The sequence below is a fragment of the Manis javanica genome, chromosome 17, assembly GCF_040802235.1.
Source record: "Manis javanica isolate MJ-LG chromosome 17, MJ_LKY, whole genome shotgun sequence".
Taxonomy (NCBI): domain Eukaryota; kingdom Metazoa; phylum Chordata; class Mammalia; order Pholidota; family Manidae; genus Manis; species Manis javanica.
In genome coordinates this window covers 61,713,177-61,732,998 of record NC_133172.1, presented here as the reverse complement: position 1 = coordinate 61,732,998, position 19,822 = coordinate 61,713,177, and the positions used below count along the sequence as shown (strand labels likewise).

The 19,822-nt window shown below is 51.4% G+C and overlaps 1 protein-coding gene and 1 long non-coding RNA gene across 4 annotated transcripts in view; one reads left to right on the top strand and one right to left on the bottom strand.

Annotated features, from left to right (window-relative positions):
- IRF8 (interferon regulatory factor 8) overlaps window positions 1-19,822 on the bottom strand; it is a 53,367-nt gene that overhangs the window by 12,675 nt on the left and 20,870 nt on the right. The window contains exons 1-3 of one of the 3 annotated variants that reach the window (XM_073226965.1): window positions 8,829-8,897; window positions 5,523-5,698; window positions 268-451 (exon numbers count right to left, since the gene is read on the bottom strand). In XM_073226965.1, the coding sequence (XP_073083066.1) occupies window positions 268-451; window positions 5,523-5,696 (358 nt within the window). In that variant the 5' untranslated portion in view covers window positions 5,697-5,698; window positions 8,829-8,897. Of the gene's footprint in view, window positions 1-267; window positions 452-5,522; window positions 5,699-5,973; window positions 6,126-8,828; window positions 8,898-19,822 lie in introns of those variants that run through there. The other 2 variants (XM_036993804.2, XM_073226966.1) reach the window with 2 other exon arrangements.
- LOC108385776 (uncharacterized) lies at window positions 9,376-18,629 on the top strand. Its single transcript, XR_001850400.3, has 6 exons — window positions 9,376-9,512; window positions 11,385-11,625; window positions 13,147-13,230; window positions 14,317-14,570; window positions 14,690-15,111; window positions 17,441-18,629. It is a non-coding gene; the product is annotated as an uncharacterized lncRNA (long non-coding RNA).

Genomic DNA, 19,822 nt, shown 5'->3' with positions numbered 1-19,822 from the left:
CTGCAGCCTGGTCTCCCCACCCGGTCCACCCGCCCACTGCCTCTCAGTCAACTGGAAGCTGCCACTTGATCAGCAGAGGGCGGGCAAGGTCAGCAGAAAGGGATCTCAGTGTCTGCTTATACGAAGGAGAGAACTGTTTTGTTTAGCTGAAACCACTCGCCCTGGACCCCGGGGGGGCGACGACCTTGACTCCAGACCCGGGCTCCCCAGTGGGGGCTGCCCGCTGCACAGCCTGTGCTGGGCTGAGTGCCCGGAAAGGATAGTTACATTTTTGCTCTTCCTCGGGAACGATGCGGTAAACTTTGTACGGCTCAGAAATGTCCAGCTGGGACCGGTCTGTCACTTCCTCAAAATCTGGGCTCTTGTTCAAAGCGCAGCGCAGCCTCGTCTTCCACGTGGCTGGTTCAGCCTTGTCCCCTTCCTTGAACTTCCCTTTAAACACTGCCCAGGCCTGAGGGAAGAAAAAGAGGCATGTGAAATACACAGCCAGCCCCTAGGCCACAGACACCCACGGCCACGGTCAGCACCAGCACATGCGTGCCCTCCTGAGAGTCATTTTTGGCCATCAACCCATTTTCGAGAAATTTCAGGACTCAGACCTCAACCAGGCCGCTTCCTCTGACAGATCTGAAAAGTCCCAGGCAGGAAAAGGGTCCCCCAAGATGGCCCAACTGAGAGGGAATTCGAACCCAGACCTAAGCCATGTTCTCTCTCTCGCACACGCACACGCACACGCACACGCACACGCACACACACACGCATGCGTTCCATCTGCTTCTCGGCAAGGACTGGAGGGCCAGGAGGAGCCTGAGGTCAAGAAGTACAAAGAGGAAGTAGCACATGGTTTCACTAGATCGTTCAAAACAAAGAACAATTTGTTGCTTTTTCAAATCAACTCTTAGCTAAAACTTAGCACTGAAGAGGAAACATTTGCAAAAGGTCTGAATGTGGTCATCCACTGCCTGCTGCTTTTAATAGGCATTTTGTTTTGCATTTTGGCATTTGTTCTAAACTTCCCCGCTCCCCACCCCCAGGGCACTGTTAAAAATGCAATGCAATGTTTTCCCTCTCCGTCGGTTCATCCAGAGCTCCATCCTCTGACCCCTCCAAACCTTAGAAGCTGAACTAGGAACAGAAACCCAACGCTGGAAAATTAAAAAGTCAAAACACAGAACAGCACAGTATTTAGAAAACACTCCAAACATGTGAATGGGTGCAATTTAAAGGTTTCAAAGCTGGAATACAGACACATGAATCAGGAAGTCTCTGTCAGGTAAAAACGAGTTTTGGTGTGAGACAGAATCAGATGTGTTTCAGCCTAAAATAATGACTTCTGGAGGGAATTCTCACCCACCTACTCAGGAAAAGGCCGTTCCCAGAGGTAACCTTCCCAAGGTGACCCGGTTGGGGATTAAGCGTCAGCTGTTCCAACTTCCACCCCAGTGGGTTTCCACTGTTCTTGGGGTGAATGCATTTACCAATCCCCTGGGATGCACATGAAATGCAGATTCCTGGGCCCTGCCCCTCAACACCCTCATCTGGTGGATGTGGGTTAGGTCTAGAAATCTGCATCTTTAGCCAGAATCCCAGAAACCCTGACTTAGGTGGCCAGGAGGCCACACTTCCAGAAATACCTTAATACCCCAGTGAATCACAGGTCCGTTTAAGAGAGTCCTGGCCTTGTCCCCTCATACAGGACTTGGCTCAGGGACACTGCTCCCTCCTCTGTGAATGCCCTGAGCCTAGAATCTGCATCTCTGTCTGAAGAAACTGGAAGAACATTTCTATTAACAAACATGGGCGGTCATTTCCTTTCTGACATATATGCAAAACTCCCCTGTAGCAATAGGTTTGAAAATAAATGGATTCCAATACTTTTCAATCTCCTTTTCAATCATTTATTAACTGCATCACTGTCCGTGCATTGATTTATTTTTTCCAAAGAAATATAAGCAAAACCATGTACACATTGAACAATGACTTCACATTTTTATTACGTTAAATTGGAGTTTCTCCACCTCAGCACTAGTGACCTATGGGCCTGGATCACTCCCTGCGGTGGGTGCTGTCCTGTGCACAGTTGGGCATCTAAGAGCACCCCTGGCCTCCACGCACTAGATGCCAGTAGGATCCCCACCCCCACCTTGTGACAACCAAAAAATGCCTCCAGACACTGCTAGGAGTCCCCCAGGGAGATAAAATCATCACACACACACACAGACACGCACAAACGCATACATGCTTGCAAACCACTGGATTAATCATTTTTACAAATGGACCGTGAAGGGCATGGATTTGGGGGCAATGTTAGGACCAGCCGGGATTTATCCGGAATGCATGGCCTACGGGACACTGTCACAGGCACCCGTCATGCAGGCCCCCTGCTTGCAGCCCACCCTGAGCCCTTCTTGGGGTTCTCTGGCCAGCTCCAAAAGATCAGCTTAGCTGGGCAATCTCTCCAGACCCTTCTGGAGCTGACATCAGCCAGTAAGCTGAGGCCCCCACGGCCATGCAGCCATGCTGGGCCATACGCCTCCCACCCTGTGCGGCCCTGCGCTCACAGGAACCAGCGCCTACCGGCACCACAGACTCTTCCTGACTTCATGTTTGGGTCTCATCTTGTGCTTTAAAACCGAATGCTATTTTTTCCTCAAAGATGTACTGGGTTTGAGTATCTGTGCTACTAGGCAAGTTCTGATCCATGTAGGCTATCACAGTGCCTGTCAGTGAGGACCACCAGCAAATCCTCACCCCGAGTTAACTAGATATCTCCCTCAATTTTGTGAAAAGGAGGCAAAATACTCTTAAAAATAAATATGAGCTGAGAGGAGGCCCTGGTCAGTATACTCGGGAAGCAGACACAATGAGCTGCACGTCTTTGTCTTTGTCTTTTTCAGTCTCCCGTCTCCCGTCTACACTGTGAGGCTGACCTCAGAATGATGCCTGCAGAGAATGAAGGTGTCTCCAGTTTAAGTGGCTTCTTATGATCCACTCACTGAGGCAGAAAACAGACCTTTTTTTCTTAACTCGCAAATATTTGAAAGGATTTCTTTGAATGTTGGAAACTAAAGGTTTTCTACTTAACCAAGAAACCTTTCAACAGCTCCATCTACTAAGGCCTGTCTGCTGACTTCTTCCAACAGCCAAAATCCATCTGGTTGAGGCGGAGCTCCGCCCCTAAGAGGATGGGAAGGAGCAACCCTTCTCGCGGACGCACCCGACGGGTTCTGCCTTCCGTTTCCACCAACCCCTGTCTCTGGCCCTCCGGATGGCCACCCGGCCACCTCTGAGTGGGTACCTGTCTCTCGCCCGCCCCCATTCCTGCTGAGATTGTAGACTCATTTCAGATTGCCACACTGAGCGACTGCGTAATCGACGGAAACATCGGGAATCTTGCACATTTTTCTCAACGCTGTTGAAACGGCCATGAAGAACATTGCATAAGATGCATAAATCTGGGGCTTTATTTCATCCCCCCCAGAGCTAAGTTGAAGCAGGGTGCAGAGCAAAGGGAGAGGCCACAGCCAGGGCCAGGCAGCCTGCTGATCCACCCCGGGCCCTAGTGGACCAATCTGCCCTGGGGCCTCAGGGCCCCATGCCTCTGCCTGACTCTCCAAGCTGGCCATGGTCAGACCCTAGCGGGTTCTCAGCGGGGACGGGAGAGGGTGCATCTGACAGTGCCCAAAGCATTTCTGGCGGTCACACTGGGAGACAGGGTGCTCCTGGCATCTGGTGGGTCCAAGCCAGGGGCACTGCTTAAAGTCCCACAGTACCCAAGAGGCACCCATGACAAGGAATTAGCTGGCCCTAGATGTCAACAGTGCAGGGATGAGAAGCCCTGGTGTGCAGCCTCTACACTGGCTGGGTGGGCCTGGGGTACTGGAGAAATTTAGCCAGAACCCTTCCCAAGAGAAGCCCACCATGACGCCAGAGACAAACCTCCACAGGACAGAGTCACACGCAGAGCGAGAAAGGAGGCACCCGCCCCGCGGCCCTGGCTGAGTCCAGGCTTTGACCCGGGGTCCCGGACGGGAAACCTGCCAGACGTCCAGGCCCTGTGGGGCCTGCAAGGTGAATGCAAACCGTCCACATGTGCCCCCTTTTCTTGGGGAGGGCCAGTAACTGGCAGCAGATGCTCGACCCAGGCTACAGACTTAACAGCATGCTCAAACGTGCAGACCCTGCAAATGCCAGAGAGAGACCTGAAGGACTGAAGTGCTTCTTAAGCCGACTCAGACCTACCTAAGCTCCACTCTGGGGCCCAGATATGACTGTTTGTCATTTGGGGGTTTTGTGTCAGAAGACAGCCATCCCTGGCTAAGAGTCCAGTGTGCTCTGGGGTCCCACAGGCCTTCACTCCCCTCACTCATCCACGGGCTGGGGTCTGACTCTGGCCCACTCCAGCCCTCCACAACTCAGCCTCCCCATCCCTCCCCGACTCGCTCTCCCCTCCCCATCTATGGCCCCCAAATTCCCACAGAACAAGTACACATAGAAGGCAGCCATTTGCAACCTGGGCTCTGAGTCAGACCACCTGTGCTGCATCTGTTTGCAAACATGGAAGCTTGGGCTCACCTTGACCTAGGGCTCCAAATTGCCCGGGGGGTGAAGCCTGCACTCCTGGGACCTTAGGCCCACAGGGGCCTCTGATGACCAGATGGGCTACACAGCTGGGTTCCCTGGCTCTGCCTGAATCTGGGTGTAATGGCAGAAATCTGTTTGGCGGTACTGCTGGGGGTGGGGAGCATGGGCTCGTGTTCGGGCTGCCCAGGGGCAAATGCTGGCGCCCTCATCCAGGAGCTGTGAGATCTTGGACAGTCGCTTCTGCTCTCGGTGCCTCTACAGGCAAGAACAAGAACAGTACCTCCTGCACAGGACCGTGTTGAGAAGGAAACAGAACAGAGCACGTGGGGCCGGGCATAGCCCAGGGCAAACTCCGTCAGCACCGGCTGCCACAATTCAAATGGCAGAACGAAACGGCCTGTCTCTCCTGCTTAGGGTGCTTACTATTCTCAAGGGAAGCACAGCTATTTTTAGACATGTGCTGCAGGTTCAGGACATCCCACATGCTCTGGTCCCAGAAGCAGCAGCAGATAGTGTCTCTCTCATCTGTGCCGATCCTCACATTGCCAACCAGAAGTTCTGACTTTGAAAGAATGAAGACAAACCCTTCCTAGAATTCTAAATGGAATTTATACAGGAGCCCAGAGGGAAAAGGTTTTAGTCTCAGGGCACTGAAGTATTTTCTCTCTGTTTGCCAGTCTTCGTGCAAAAGACATGTAGTGTAGATAAAGAAAGTGCCCTCAATTTCCTCATCAGGAAAATGCCAACAATATACAACTGACCTCAAAAGGGGTTAAGTCACATAAGAGATATAAAATCACCTAGGATATCTTTTTGAGACAGATTCAGAAACTCAATGTTTGTTTTAAAAAATTGGATACCTTTTCAAGTAAATAAGGAAGACATCACTCAACACACCTCCACCAGCCCAGGTCAGGGGAAAGAGTTCAAGTCTTTACCTTGAAAATGGAGGCGTCGACTTCCTGATTATAATCTTGTTTGCCAGCGTGTTTCCAGGGGATCCGGAACATGCTCTTCTCATCATTTTCCCAAATCAGCCCTGGGTACATGTTGCTGTCGATTTGCTCGATCAGCCACTGCCGAAGCCGCCGGCCGCCATTCCGGTCACACATCCCTGAAAGAAAAAAACATATTCCATGATACTATAAATATTGTCTCATTAATCACAGCACCTGTGTGCTTAGCAGCCAAGAACAGCTAACAGGAGAATCAGAGGGTCGCGACACAGGTGTGGCCAACACGGCGTGGCTTGGGGGAAACCCACAGATCCAGGGACTCTGGGTCCCGTGCTGTGAGGACACAATGCTTGTCCCCAGGGCCTCCAATCCAGGAACGAAAACTGAAAGCTCCCCGGGAAACCCGCAGTGGCTGGACACTGACGCTGCCCACCTGGGGTTCTTGCAGCTTGCACCTCGTGCTCTGTCTCAGGAGAACACAGACGCGTCTGACAGCCTCAGCCCACTGTCAGCACAAGACGGGGGAAAGTCGCTTCTACATTTTCAGGTCCTTTCAATGAGCAGCCCATCACTCTAAGAGCCAATTCCATTATGTGATGCCCAGTCTGACCAGTGTCCACAAGCACATGTGACATTTGTGCTGAGAAAGAGGAACTCTCCAAGGCTATCCCTTCTAGATTGTTCCTTCACAGCTGGTTTAATGATAAGAGCATGAGTTTGGGAATGAGACAGAGCTGGAGTCCAGCCATCTCTCAGCTGAGTGACCCTGGGTCCTCATTCACCCCTGAGTGTCAGCGATACCAGCTGAAACCCAGGGACATGATGGGAACTCGGCCTCACTGCAGGGAAGCCTCAGATGATGCATGTGAAGCACCTGGGACAGTGCCGGGGCATTAGAAGATTCTCTCTAAATAACAGATGTTATTATTACCCCAACTTTCTTCCTCAGGAACTCTTATGACCAGTTGGACCAACAATGATGAAATCAGCTGCAGCTACAGAGCCAAGATGGCCAGGCTAGACTCTTCCAGAAGGCACCAGAGTCTGGGGACCTAACCGTCCCAGGCACACAGAGATATCCCTTGGATGAACATTCTTGCCAGAACAGGCAGCTTTCCCAACAGCACAGAAAGAGAACGCAATTATCCGTATCGACTCACAGCCCACATGTACAAGAATGGGGTGGAAATCCCCTAGGCAGTTGGAGAGACGCCCACCCAAAAAAAAAAAAGCATTTCTATTCTTCTGATTAAAATGTGACTTCTTCAAGCTAACACGTTAGTGACAAGACATAATGTCCCCAAGAATACAGTCACACCTAGAACCATGAGGTCCATAAAGCAAAAGTGGGTGTTTTGTTAACCTGACCTGAAGGTGACTGTGGGATCAGAAAGGGGGTCCGGGTCCCAGGGAATGTGAGGTCCCATTTTCACCCAACCACCCCAAATGCCTCAGGTGGATATAAAGGGGCAAAGTGTGTGAAATAGGAACTGGACAGGGATCTGGAAGACTCCAGAAAAGGCTCTTGGGACAGTCACTTGAACCTCGGTAGGTGTTCCTCACCTGCACAGTGAGTGACTCCCAAGCATCCCAGAATTCTGAAGCAGTCCCTTGGGTTTATAAGTGAGAAGGGACAGGTTTGGGAGGGCCACCTAGTGAGAGAAATGGAATGACACCAGCAGCCCCAGAAAATAACTTAGGGCACAAATTCTGACAGATCCCTCCTGAAGGACAGATGCAGGATGTCCCCTAAAATGAGGAATGAGCTGCATGGACAAGGGACACGGGGGCCAGAACACAACAGAAGGACTGGTGTCTGCAGATCCGTCAAGTGAATGAGGCGTTCCCAGCCATCAGCATTTTGCTCAGCCCCTTAGGACAAGGTTCAAACTACACCCATGCTCCAGGAGCCTCCTGAAATAAAAAGTAAAATGTTCTTTATGTGGTTGTTTCTCTAGTAAGTGGGTCAGCACCTTCCTATCAGGATTTCTAATGGATTCATAACCCCAAAACCGTTAAGGTCAAGAGCCTTGGTGATCTACAAGACAAAGAGGAAAGGCCGCGAGAGAGATGGCACTGAGAGGAAGAGCAATAAAATGGAAGTGCTGGAGAACAGCCCCTCTTTCTGCAGAAGAGTAAAAGCCGAGGCCCACACAGGCCCCGCAGATCTTACTTCAGTCACCCTGCAGAGAGGAGCCTCGGCTAAGTTACGCGGTCCCAGCACATGCGCAGCCCCGCCCGGACGCTCACTGAGGTCACCTCCGACATTCCAAGCAGCATTCAAAGCCTACGATTCTAGTACAGTGATCATCCATACTGATTTGTCGAACACTAATCGATTAATTCCACCAAACGCAGAGCCAGGAAAAATTTATAAGCCTAGTCACATGTTCATAACTTCCTCTTCCTCGATTTTTAGGTAATAATTCTTCTTATGGGCCAACTCCGATCTGGAGCTAATCATCCCCATAGACGGGAGCAGGCCCCGCGTCCCGGGCAGGAGGTGATGGGGCTGCCCTGGGCCCACCCAGCCCGGTTGCGGCATGTGCTGAGCCCCCACCCCACGTCTCCCACACCACCCAGCGCCCCGGGGCGCTCGCCGTGGCCGCGCAGACCTCCATCCCCACGAGACCAAAGCATCAAGGCCTCGTCTCCCTCGGCCACCGTCTGGCTGAAATGACTGCGACACTCCCAGCTGTCTCCATGAGAGACCTGCCAGGGGTCAGGGTCGTCGTTTAAGGACCGCTTCCCACTGAGGGGAGAGCAAGCGGCTGTTACAGCCCCGTGGCCGGCGGGCAGTTTGGAACGCCGGCAAGCCCAGCCTCCGGCTCCACTCGGAAAGCGCTGCACAGCTCCGGGCGAGCGCCCACCTCCCCTCGGGAGGGCCACCTGTGCCTCGGGCGCCCTAGACCGACGTGCCCCTTAGCTGTGACCCCTGCGCAGCCCTGCTCGCCGGGCACGGCTGGGCGACGGCGGCCGCGGAGACCTCCAGCCCGCTCGGAAATCCCAATGTCATCACCCAGACAGAGGGTCCGGTGGGCCGGCTCTCCAGCTGACCCCCGCCGCTGCGCCCGGGCGCTGTCCCGGAGGTGGGGCCGAGCTGCACGGGGAGGGTCTCCCGACGAAGGCGCAGGACGTCCCTGCGCTGCCCGGGCCGCTCCAAAGCCCTCGGCGCAAACCCGCGTCTAAGAAAATGGGATTTCTGAAGCATCGGCCAACCTGGGGAGCTTTCGATTAGGCCTCGGGAGGGACCGAGGAGGGTGGGAGCGGCCCAGCCACCTGCCTACCTGCCGCCGCGCCGCGCGCCGCCCGCCTTCGCCTCCGCCCGAGTTCCCACGCTCGCCGCCGCGGCTCCGGCGGATCGGCTGGTGGCTCGGCGCAGCCGTGGTTTTAAGGGAGGGGGCGGGCCCGACGCGCGAGCGACGGCCGCGGAGGCCAATTGGCGCGAGAGAGCTGCCGGGGCCGCCCAACGGGCGTGGCCCGCCCTGCCCGCCTTCTTCGAAGCCCTCGGCTTTCCGAGAAACGGCTCAGTGAGAGGCGGCGGCCGCTGGCGGTCCGCGCGCCTTCCGGGGTCCGCGCCGAGGTCCGGGGGCGGCTCGGGACCGGGGTCCCCGCAGAAATTCCCGAGAGGCGCGGGGGCGTCCTCCGGCCAGGCGGAGGGCGGAGCCAGAGGTGCGCGGGGCAAAGGCCGGTCCCGCCAGGCCCGCCCGGCCGCCGAGCGGAAGGCGGGACGGAGCAGGGGCGGCAAACCCCCTGCCGCGGGCCGCGGGCCGGGACAGGACCAGCCCGGGACGGGCCTGCAGCCCCTGCCCTCTGAAAAGGAGAAACCCAAACTGGAGCGTCTAGCATGTGCGCGCCACCAATGTCCACTTAGGGAAACCCCCATCGGCGGCGCCTGTCCCCAGAGATCATCCGTAGTGCCCGGGAAAGGGGTCCTCGGTTGCCATCCTCAGATGGTAACTGGCCTTGACTGTAAGTATGCGAGTGCAGGGGGAACACCGGCGACGGGAATGAGAAAGTCCTGGAAACAGAAGGAAAGAGACATGTTCTCCCGAGTTTCGTTCTGAGGTGGCCTGAGAATAGAGGAAAAGGAATCTGAGACTTTTATCCTACCGCCCTGTTGGCCAGTCATACCCAGGCGGTTGATGGGGCACCAGTCATCAGGCTTTCCGAGGATCTACGAAACTGAGACCGGAAAACTACTGACCCCAAAATGCAAAAAGACCCCGCAAATTTGAAATTAATGAATGTTAAAGAAAGGTCCTCGAAACATGTCATGTCAACTTTGCAATTATAGGTTATTTGTTGATAAACTTTTGAAAACCATGTGTTAGGTTAGAAATCACTTGGTAAGAATGTCCTAATACCGTGATTTCAGGGAAGTTGTATCACCCGTTAAGTTAAATGAGTCCTCCATCACCAAATAGTTTCAAATTAAAACTATTATTTAAAGCCGACATTCCTTAAAAATATTTAGTTTAGATAAGGCGGGAATATTTTAATACGTTTGGTTTGATATGGGATGAGTTTCCAGAACTCAGTGCCTAGGACCTAAAGTTCTTAAAGGAGCCTGCCATGTATGTTTATGCTCACATCTTTTCACAGATGTGCCCCTTGAGGCCCCACACAGATGACCTGCAAAACCTGCCCACTGCACAACATGTGTGCTCAGATTTCCACTCAACACTCCACTAGAGTAAAGACAGGTGCGAACGAATACAGAGAAGTCAGCAGTGGAGGGGTCACCTCACCTGTTACTGGCGGTGGGATCACTATATACATGGCAGGGATAGTTCCCAATATACTGGCTGGCACTAAAGCTGCTATGAAACCCCGTATTTTCGGCTGCCTAAGCACAACTTCCAGCTTTATCTGTTTAGTTCTGTTCTTACATAATGAGCATTTCTTGAGCAACTGCTAAATGGTAGGTATGGTGCCAAGGACAGGAGACCTGAGACGAAGTGCCTCTCTGATCCCTCCTTCCTCTGCGGTCACCTGCTGGCCTCCCATCACCCTACTCGCCCTCCAGCCTCCAGATCATGTCCCTGATTGTCCTGCTCATTGTTCCCCTGGCTTAAGCTTTTCTCCCTGTGACGGTTCCTGTGTGGCTGCCACAGCAGGCCCGGGTGCTCATCTGGGCATCTAGAAACCATACGCTCAACCTCCTCTCTCACATCGGCCCACAGGAGCCGCCTTCCATGGTGAGCGGCCTGTCACGGCAGATAGAAGGAGCCAGGCCCCAGCGCAGCTTTGAGTCCCCCAACTAAATGTGCAATCCTGAGCAAATGACTTAACTCTCCTGGGCCTCGGTTTCCCCATCTGTATAATGGCACTGATGATGATATTATGTGAAATTACCAATATCCAACTGTTATTTGACCTACAGAAAGGGCAACCCTACCTTCCTGCCTCTTAGGATTAGGGAGGGTCAATGTGGGGCACGGGTGGGGACCGGCCAAGGGAGTCAGTGAAGAGAGTTCTCGGGAGAGAGCACGGGCGTTGCCAAGGCCCCACTTCTCCCTCGGCGCTTTCCAAGCCAGCTGGGTAGGGGGGTTTCAGAGAGCTCTGAACGTGCTTGCTCAGAGAACAGGTGCCAACTCACTCCTGAAAAAGCCAAGTCCACCTACAGCAGGGCTCTGACTCCTACGCTGGAGAGCCATAGGGCAAGGGAGGCCCTGGGTGGTGGCCCTGAGACCAGGGAGCCACTTGAAGCCCCGTCCCTTTTACTGTTCTTACCTTCATTAAAAAAAAAAAAATCCTAAACTCTCTCTTCATTGCCTATGGCTGCTATACCATTACCAAAAACGGAGTGGCTTATAACAACACACGCTTACTGTTTTTCAGTTCTGGAGGTCAGAAATCCAACACGGGTCTCCTTGGGCTGGAAGCGAAGAGTCCGCAGAGCCACAGTCTCTTCCAGCTTCTCTAAGCTGCGTTCCTTGGCTGTGGCCCCTTCCTGCATCTCCAAAACCAGCAGGGGCGGATTTTCACAGCTCATGGCACAGCGCTTTTCTGCCCCACCTTGCAATGGAGCGAACGCTCACGTCCCCCTGTGACCTCAGATGTTGGACTCCTGACTCCTAAGGTGATGGCATTGGGAGGTGGGGCATTGGAGAGGGGATTGGGTCAAGACGGCAGAGCCCACATGATGGGATGAGTGCTCTTACAGAGGAGACTCCAGGGAGCTCCCTCCCCCTTCCACCACGGGAAGACACAGCGAAAAGGCAGCCGTGTGGGAAGGGGGCCCTCACCAGACACCAAGTCTGCCCACAGCCTGATCTTGGACCCCTCAGTCTCCAGAACTGCGAGAGGGATTTGTGTCCCTTATAAGCCACCCAGTCCATGGGTTTTGTTATAGCGGCCCAAACAGATAAAGAGATCCCTCCTCCACATTTAAGTGCCCTGGGATTATATTGGGTGGATATACATATTGCACCTGGAGAATCCAGGACACTCCCTACCTTCAGGTCAGCTGATGAGCAACCTTAATTCCATTTTCCTTTGCCAGTAAGGTGACATATCCCCAAGACCGACAGATTAGGACATGGATGTCTTTGGGGCTGTTACTCTGCCAGCCACACCATCCTTAAGATTCAACCCAAGTCATGTCTTCTTCAGCACCCAGCTTTCACTGACCCTCATTTTGAAAACACTGGACTCCAGCCACACTGAAATCTTCATAACACAACTTGGGGCTTAATGTATACATTTATGAATGTCCCTGAATTGATTCAGAGACAAGGGCAAAATCTTCCCCTGGTTCAGTACTCCTGCTTAGCATGCAGTGAATTAAGGGTGTCTTGAGTAGACAAGTTTAAGTTCATTGCAAGATTAGGAGAGGCAATCTCAGGAAAAGAAGCCAGAAGGATATTTGTTCATCTCTGGGCTCCAGATATGTTATTTTTTATATTCCTCTGAGTACAAGTTGGGGGCCTCCAACAGCACCCCCAGGTTCACAGACTCACTAGGAGCACCTGCAGGACTTAGGATGTAGTCACACTTGTAGCCAGGATTTGTTATAGTGAAAGGGTGCAGAGTAAGATCAGCAATGGGAAGAGGTGCTCGGGGTGGAGCCAGGGGAGCCAGGCACCCGCCTGCAGGGCCCTCTCCCAGGGGCGTCACACAGACCCGCTTGACTCCGCAGCAGCGAGCTGTGGCAGCGCATGTGAAGTGTCCACCCGAGAATCGCCTTAGGGACTCAGTGCCCAGGGTTTTACTGAGGGCAGGTCAGTGAGCCCCCTCTGACCGGCACGCAGCAAAATCCTGAGCTCCCAGGGGGAGCAGGTGTGCCACATGGGCCAGGTCTGCACAGGTCAGGCACAGAGCCACTCAGCAGGCCTGGCAGTGGTGAGACCCTCCCCACATCCATGTACCTGATGCCAGCCGAGGCCGGCCTTGGAGGCAGGCCTTTCTGGGGACTGAGGGCTCCAGCCTGGGTCTTGGCTCACTTTTGGACATGCTCCTAATTCTGGGGGTTGGGAGTGGGGTTGACATGCAAAACTTGCTACCCGGGTTGCAAAGGTACCTGTGGCTGTCTTACCTGCTCTTAGCTACCTATGTTGCCTTCCATTAACTCGGGTGAGCTGAGTCTCCTCCTCCTTCACAGGGGCCCTGGGTCCATGCTTGAGGACAAAGGAGCTGCCAGGTGGCACCTTCCAAGAATGGCGGCAGGAAGATGGCCTCTCTCAGGGTGAGTCTCTCTGCCTGCTGCACAGCCTCCACATGGGCCAGCACCTGGGAATGGCTCTTCCCAGCCACAGAACCCACACTGACTTAATCAGACACAGAAATAATCAGACACAGAAACATAAGAGGGATGGAAGCTCTTTTCATCTTTTCTGCTTTAAAGTTGTCAATTTTATCTGTTCTCTGGATGGCCCACACCCCATGGTGCCTGCCAGTCCCGGCTCTGTCCAGCAGCCACAAGGTCCCAATGGGCCCCTCTGCCTTTTCCGTCTTCCCAGGTTTGACCTCTAGTGCCCTCCAAGGACAAGTCTGGGCATAGAAACAGTTACATTTTTTAAATTTTCCCTGATTGCATATTTCCAAAATAACGGGGAGCAGATGAGACAGTTGCTGAAAATTCTCTGGTAGTCAGGAAAATGAGAACGGGGGTGGGCCAAGATTTCTTAAACAGAACAGAGAAAGCACTAACCATAAACGGAAAGGTAGGTACTTTGTACCTCACTAAAATGTAGAGCTGTGTTCATTGAAAGACAGCATTAAAGAGTACAGAGCAAGCCACAACAAGGACTTTTTCAAGCAAGGACTTATATCCAGACATAAAAAGAAGTCCTATGAATCAATAAGGGAAAGACAGGTCCTCCCTAATTCTCAAGCAGAGGTAGTTTACTGTATGCACTTCTTTGCTGCCAGATATCAGACCATTTTAAGTCAGCAAACGCAATAGGGAAAACGGCACTACAGAAATGTAAGTTGCTCAGCAATATTTGAGTTGTTGCAACATTAAATTATCCACTTGGTTGTTACAGAAACATTATCAAGTGATGGTTGTGGCTGTAATGGTTATATTGCCCATGCTTCTCTCCCTGGTACTGTCTTTATGTGCCAGGTTTTAACAGCCTTGAGCCTGGGCAATTGCTCAGGCTTTTTACAAGAAACGTGATGTACTTGCACAAAGCCGGTGAGTTTTGAGAGATCATTAATGTCCTTGAAGTGGTTTTGTGGGTGTGAAACAAATAGTAAATTTGAAATTAAGTCTGCCTGACTCAGTGAGGCAGTTCATGCCCCGATTTTTTATACTTGTGTCTGTCAGCAAACACTGTGATACTTGATGGAAAAGAAGAGAAAACTGACCAGCCGCTGTACCAGCCAAAGAGCCAGAAGCATATGAAAAGGTGAAGAGCATACGCCAGGGAAATGCAAACTAAGAACCACAGTGAGGCACCGGCCACCAGCACGGCTGACATTGATGAGACTGACATTTACCCAGCGCTGGAAAAGAGGTGAAACAAGCAAGACTGTCATACGCAGCTGGTACGAAGTTGGCACAATCACATTCGAAAACAGGTCAGACTTATGCCTCCCCTAAGCCCAGAACTCCCCCTCCTAAGTATATCTCCATGAGAAATGAGTGCATGAAACTCATGGAGACATACATGGGAAATTAACTGCAGCTGTATTCACAGGAACCCCAGATGTTAGACTGGAAATAGCCCAAATATCAATCAACTGGAGACCAGATAAGCCGCGGCAGTATGTCCACACGATGACATACTACGGAACAGTGAGAGGGAACAAGCCATTGCTACGCTCACCCGCACGGTGAGGCCCACACACAAGTTGCTGAGTGGACGAAGCCAGAGCAATACAGTGCCTGGGAGTCTTTCATTTACACAAGTTCAACAGGCAAACCTTCCTAATGGCGGAGATCCTTGTGGAGGTGACTGACAAGGACAGCGGCTGGAGCACAGACTCTGCCCCCGGCTCCCCGATCAGGACCCGGGCCAGGCACATGCACGGGCCGCCGGTGCTGGAAGGTCCGAGACCCACCTGGGGAAGCCAAGGGCTGCTTGGGAGTTGGCAGCTTCTCCTGGCAGATAAGGAAAAGGTTCGTTCATTAGCTTATTCAATACAGAATAAACGGCTACACTTTATCAGCTAGTTAAACACACACTGTGTGTGTGTGTGAGTGTCCGTGCACACTTAGTTGATTCTCCTCTTGTGAGATGGTGAATTGGTGCTGACTCAAGGGCCTTGGGAAGAGAAATATTCAAACATAATGAAACAGGTCTGCTCTAAAGATGTGAACTTTAACCCTCTCCTGCTTAGATATAGTTTCTCTTTTAACTGAACCAGTTGCTCTGTTTGTTCAAGGTGGATTTAGATGATAATTTACTAGTTGCTAATATTGCCCCAGTCAGTATCTTTAGAAGATCAACAAATAGAAGTCTGAGATAAGCCTATGTTTGGTTATATCCTAAAACTCATTACTTTTAAATGCATTGTTCATTCATTGATTAGATGTTTATTAAATTCTGGCAATGTGCTATGTATCTAATTCACAGCCATCCTCCAAGAGGGGTCAATGTGTGTAAACTTTCATGTAAAGAGAAAGAATTGCACTCAGCATTCGATAATCATTTTGCCTTTCAAATAGAAACTTATTCATATCAATTACTAATGAAAGAGCTTGCAACAGTGTTGAAAAACCTTCTTCAGAGTGAAAGGATTCTAAGTATAGATCAAAAAATCTACAACCTTTAGGGCTATTGCTAGGATATACTGCTTTACCAAAAACAGAATTGCTGACATGTGGCCCAGGTGACCATTTTAGGCTTTACTATGACAGGTAACACACTGCTTACTCAGTACATTTGGGATGGGACCTGGGAGTCTGCCTGCTTCACCAGAAATGCTGAATACTCAGTCAGGGTATAGGTGTCCATCGCCAACTTACCTTTGCAGACATGCAACCGATCTCTCTCACAAATGCATGGCTCTAGCGCAGGAAGAATTAGCACAGCAATAAGTATTTACCTCTTCAATACAGTCACAGATTTTGAGGATTCTAAGATGTGTAAACTGGAATCTTCACCCTGGTTCTCAGAGACAGCACCAAAAACTCTGGAACAGTCTGTTTGTAAACACTCTTCCTTTCATACTTTGTAGCATATGGGAGTTGTGTGCCAGCAGGCAGAACTGCCCCCATGTTTGCCTTGGCCACCCGGTAACGAGCTATGCTTTAATTACCTTTCTCAAAGTGGGATGAAGTGCCTGCCAAGGTTGACAGCTGCTCTCCCTGGAAGTACAAAAGGAACAAGTTGTGGATCACCAGTGACAGCTTTTTGCAGGAGGTGGCCCTGTGTCATGGGCGAGAGGGCACTACCAGTCAATCCAGGCCCCTCCCGAAGCTAAGACTCCGCAACTTCATTGTCACCCAGCAGGTCCTCAGCAGAGATTTCCTGAACTGACACTGGTAAATACCCACCAGGTCTGGGTCCTGATTTCTTGTGCTGTACCTGCACGGTTGGCCCAGGTGTGCCACAGAACTACCATAAAGGTGGGATGCAAAGAGACAGAAGGCACAGCAGTTCCCAAGGCCCCGGCATAGAGTCCCTTGGGTTCCCTCGCTGCTCTGTAGAACTCAGCCCGGGGAACGAGCGGGAAGAACGGACTCGCTGCGCGGGCCTGGAGAGACTAGGGCAGCAGCTTCAGTCTGCAGTTTGCTTTATCTTTGACAGAACACTGGACTCCCAAATCTTCCCAAAATGATCCTGCAGGCCGGGACCCGTATGGTACTCTGCATTTGACTGGTGGGGAAGCGAAGCTCAGAGAGGTGGAAGCTCCTGGCTTCAAGGCCAAGGTCTTTCCACTCTCAGCTGCTTTGCTCAGGGGATGGAGGTGCGGCCCAGAGCACGGGGCTTCCTTGGAAAGATTCACTCTAGTTTCCTCTTCTGGAAGATTAGAGAGTGGAACTGGCCAGGCATTACAGTTTCTTCCAGATCTAAAAGCCTAACTTGTCCAGACAGGGCTACTGCTACACGCCAACAATGAGCCGACTGTGAGGTTGGCAGGGAAGGAGCCGGGGACACGAATGGCTGAAGTGTCTGTCACACAAGTTGGTCATTTCCTTCCTCACAGCCTTCCGCTCATTCCGAGCTCTCCGTGTACACTCTTGTCACCCACTCACGCAAATAGATGCATCATCACGCACGAGTCAAGCTAGAGATCGGTGCGAACGACACCTGCCTCACACTCTGCCCCTGCAACCCATGTGAAAGCCGTGTCTGGGTGCGGGTCACGGGAGTTCACACCAGGCCTAGGAGCCGTGTACCTTCTCTTTCTTCACTCAGCCCCAGTTCTTCGGGTTGCTCTCGGGACCACAAGGGGTTTGTGAATAATTCTTCTCTTTGTGATAGTAATTACTCTCTTTGTAGAATGATTTCCAGGATCTCCTTCAGATTGAAGTAAGTGGAAAACTTGATTGCTTCATCCCAAGATGCAGGATTCTGGAGAGAAGGGGCGAGCTACACGTGACTGCCAACCCACCCCATCCTGAACAGCTGTGGTTAGCCTTTCAAGCTCTCGATGTCAGATTTCTTTTCCCTAAAGACTATTCTTACTTTTTATCTCCTCATCTGCTGTTTGGATTAGGTTATTTACTGTTTCTACACATGAATTTCCTCTAATGATGGTACAGACTGAATGTTTGTTTCCCCCCAAAATTCATATGTTGAGGCCTAATGCCCAGTGTAATGGTATTTGAAAGTGGGGTAGGTAATTAGGTCATGAAGGCAGAGCCCTCATGAATGGGATTGGTGCCCTTATTTTAAAAAAAAGACCCCACAAAGACCCCTCACCCATTCCACTATGTGAGGACACAATGAGAAGGTCTATGAACCAGAAAGTGCCCTGTAAATGGAAGTTACAAAGGAAAACATGAGCGAATAGAGACTATACCATGCTCATGTATTGAATAAAAAAGGGCCAAGACAATTTTAAAGACTAATATAGAGAACTTGCCTACCTGATATTTGTCAAAAATCCGTTGGAACTGAGAGAATGTGATAGGGTCGCAGGTTAGAGACGGACAGCAATGGAACAATGGGGTTGGCCCAGGACTGCCCCATGTGTGATGCATGATAGAGGAGGGGTCAGAGGTGGGCTGGCTAATGAATGGCTGACACTGACTACCTATGTGGGAAACCAAAGGAAATTAATTCTGTGTTGCACAACAAACACAACAAAATTCAGATAGATTAGAGGCTTAATTGTAAGAAGCAGCAAGAAAAAATCCTTAGAAGAAAATATAGGGAAATAATAAACCTCTGAATAGAGAAGGATTTTTTAGACAAGACACAAAAAGCATAAACCATACAGGAAATGATACATTTAAGTTTTTTATGCCATGAAAGAAAGAAAAGGTAAATGAGACTGCAGGCTAGAAAATACTTGCCACAAAGAGGAAAGACAGACCATAATCTAAAAAGTATAAGAATTCCTATAAAACTACAAAAAGAAGAAAAAAAGGCAACTAGAAGAAAAATATAGAATTACCATATGACCCAGCAGTTCTACTCCTCGATATCTACCCAAGAGAAATAAAAACATACATCCTTGTAAAAATTTGTATATGAATGTTCACAGCAGCAATAGGGCCTTGATTATATCTGTTGCATTTTATATGATGACAACAGTCTGAAGGGAATATCACATCATGTTAAGATCCATAAAGGTGGATGTTCATTGCGTTATTCTCTTCTTTCTTTGGCACGCGTTGCTCCCCTGCAATGTTCACATGAACACACATGTGATAAACAAGGAGGTTGACAGGCAAGCCACTTGAGGCAATGTCCAGAAAGGTCACCGAGCCAGAAGCCTGGCTGCAAGGCCCCGGGCCCGGGCTGGGGGACTGGGAGAGGGGCTCCAGGAACTCAGGATTCAGCACTGGTGAGCATAGAAAGCCTACAGTCAGGGCGCCCCAGAGGGAGGGTGGGACTGTGTGGGAGTGTGTCTGGGAGTGAACGCCAGCAGCCAGAATAGCCTAAACTAAAGGCAGAGATGGGATGAAGGGCAAAGCAGACATGGGAAGCAGGTAGGAGGGGCAAGTCAGGCGAGCACCAATGTGCCCACGCTTACACGTGGAGGCGAGGCCACTCTTGCAGCAGGACACCTCTGGGACAAAGAGAGAACTCTGCATCGCTCCGTGGAAGGGGACTGATGTCTTAGCCTAACTGGAGAACACGCACACAGCGTGTGCCGAATGACCAGGAGGAACACAGAAGAGCGACTGTAGTCTCCATTCTCAGGAAGCCTCGGGCCTCTCTGGTGGGGAAGACGGGACAGGTGGTAAGTGGGAATCCCTACCATCAAAGCAAAACAAGTAGGCAGGCAGAAGGCTGCGAGCAGGGCCGGCGCCACGGGAATCCGGAAGGGAGCAACCCGGCAGCGGACAGCCCAGCCTGGTGACGGCTGAGTGCCTTCCCGTGGGGCTGTCTGCCGGCGCTTCTGGACAATCAGGCGGCCGGAGGGGCTGAGCACCAGAGCCCCCATGTACACATGCAGAAGCCAAGATGCAACGAGGGGAAAAAACCTGACCACCAGCAAATGGAGGAGAAGGAGAAGCTCTGGTTCTCTGTTGTGGAGGAAGTAGGGCTTGCCCCCTGCATCGAATTGGAACAATCAAGAGAGACTTCATGGAAGAAGCAGCATTTGAAATGGGCCTTAAAGATTGAGAAAAGGTTTTTACAGGTAAAGGAAGAAAAGATGCTAGCAGGGGAAGAAATTGTGCGAGGGGCCTGAAGGATGGTAGAAAGCCT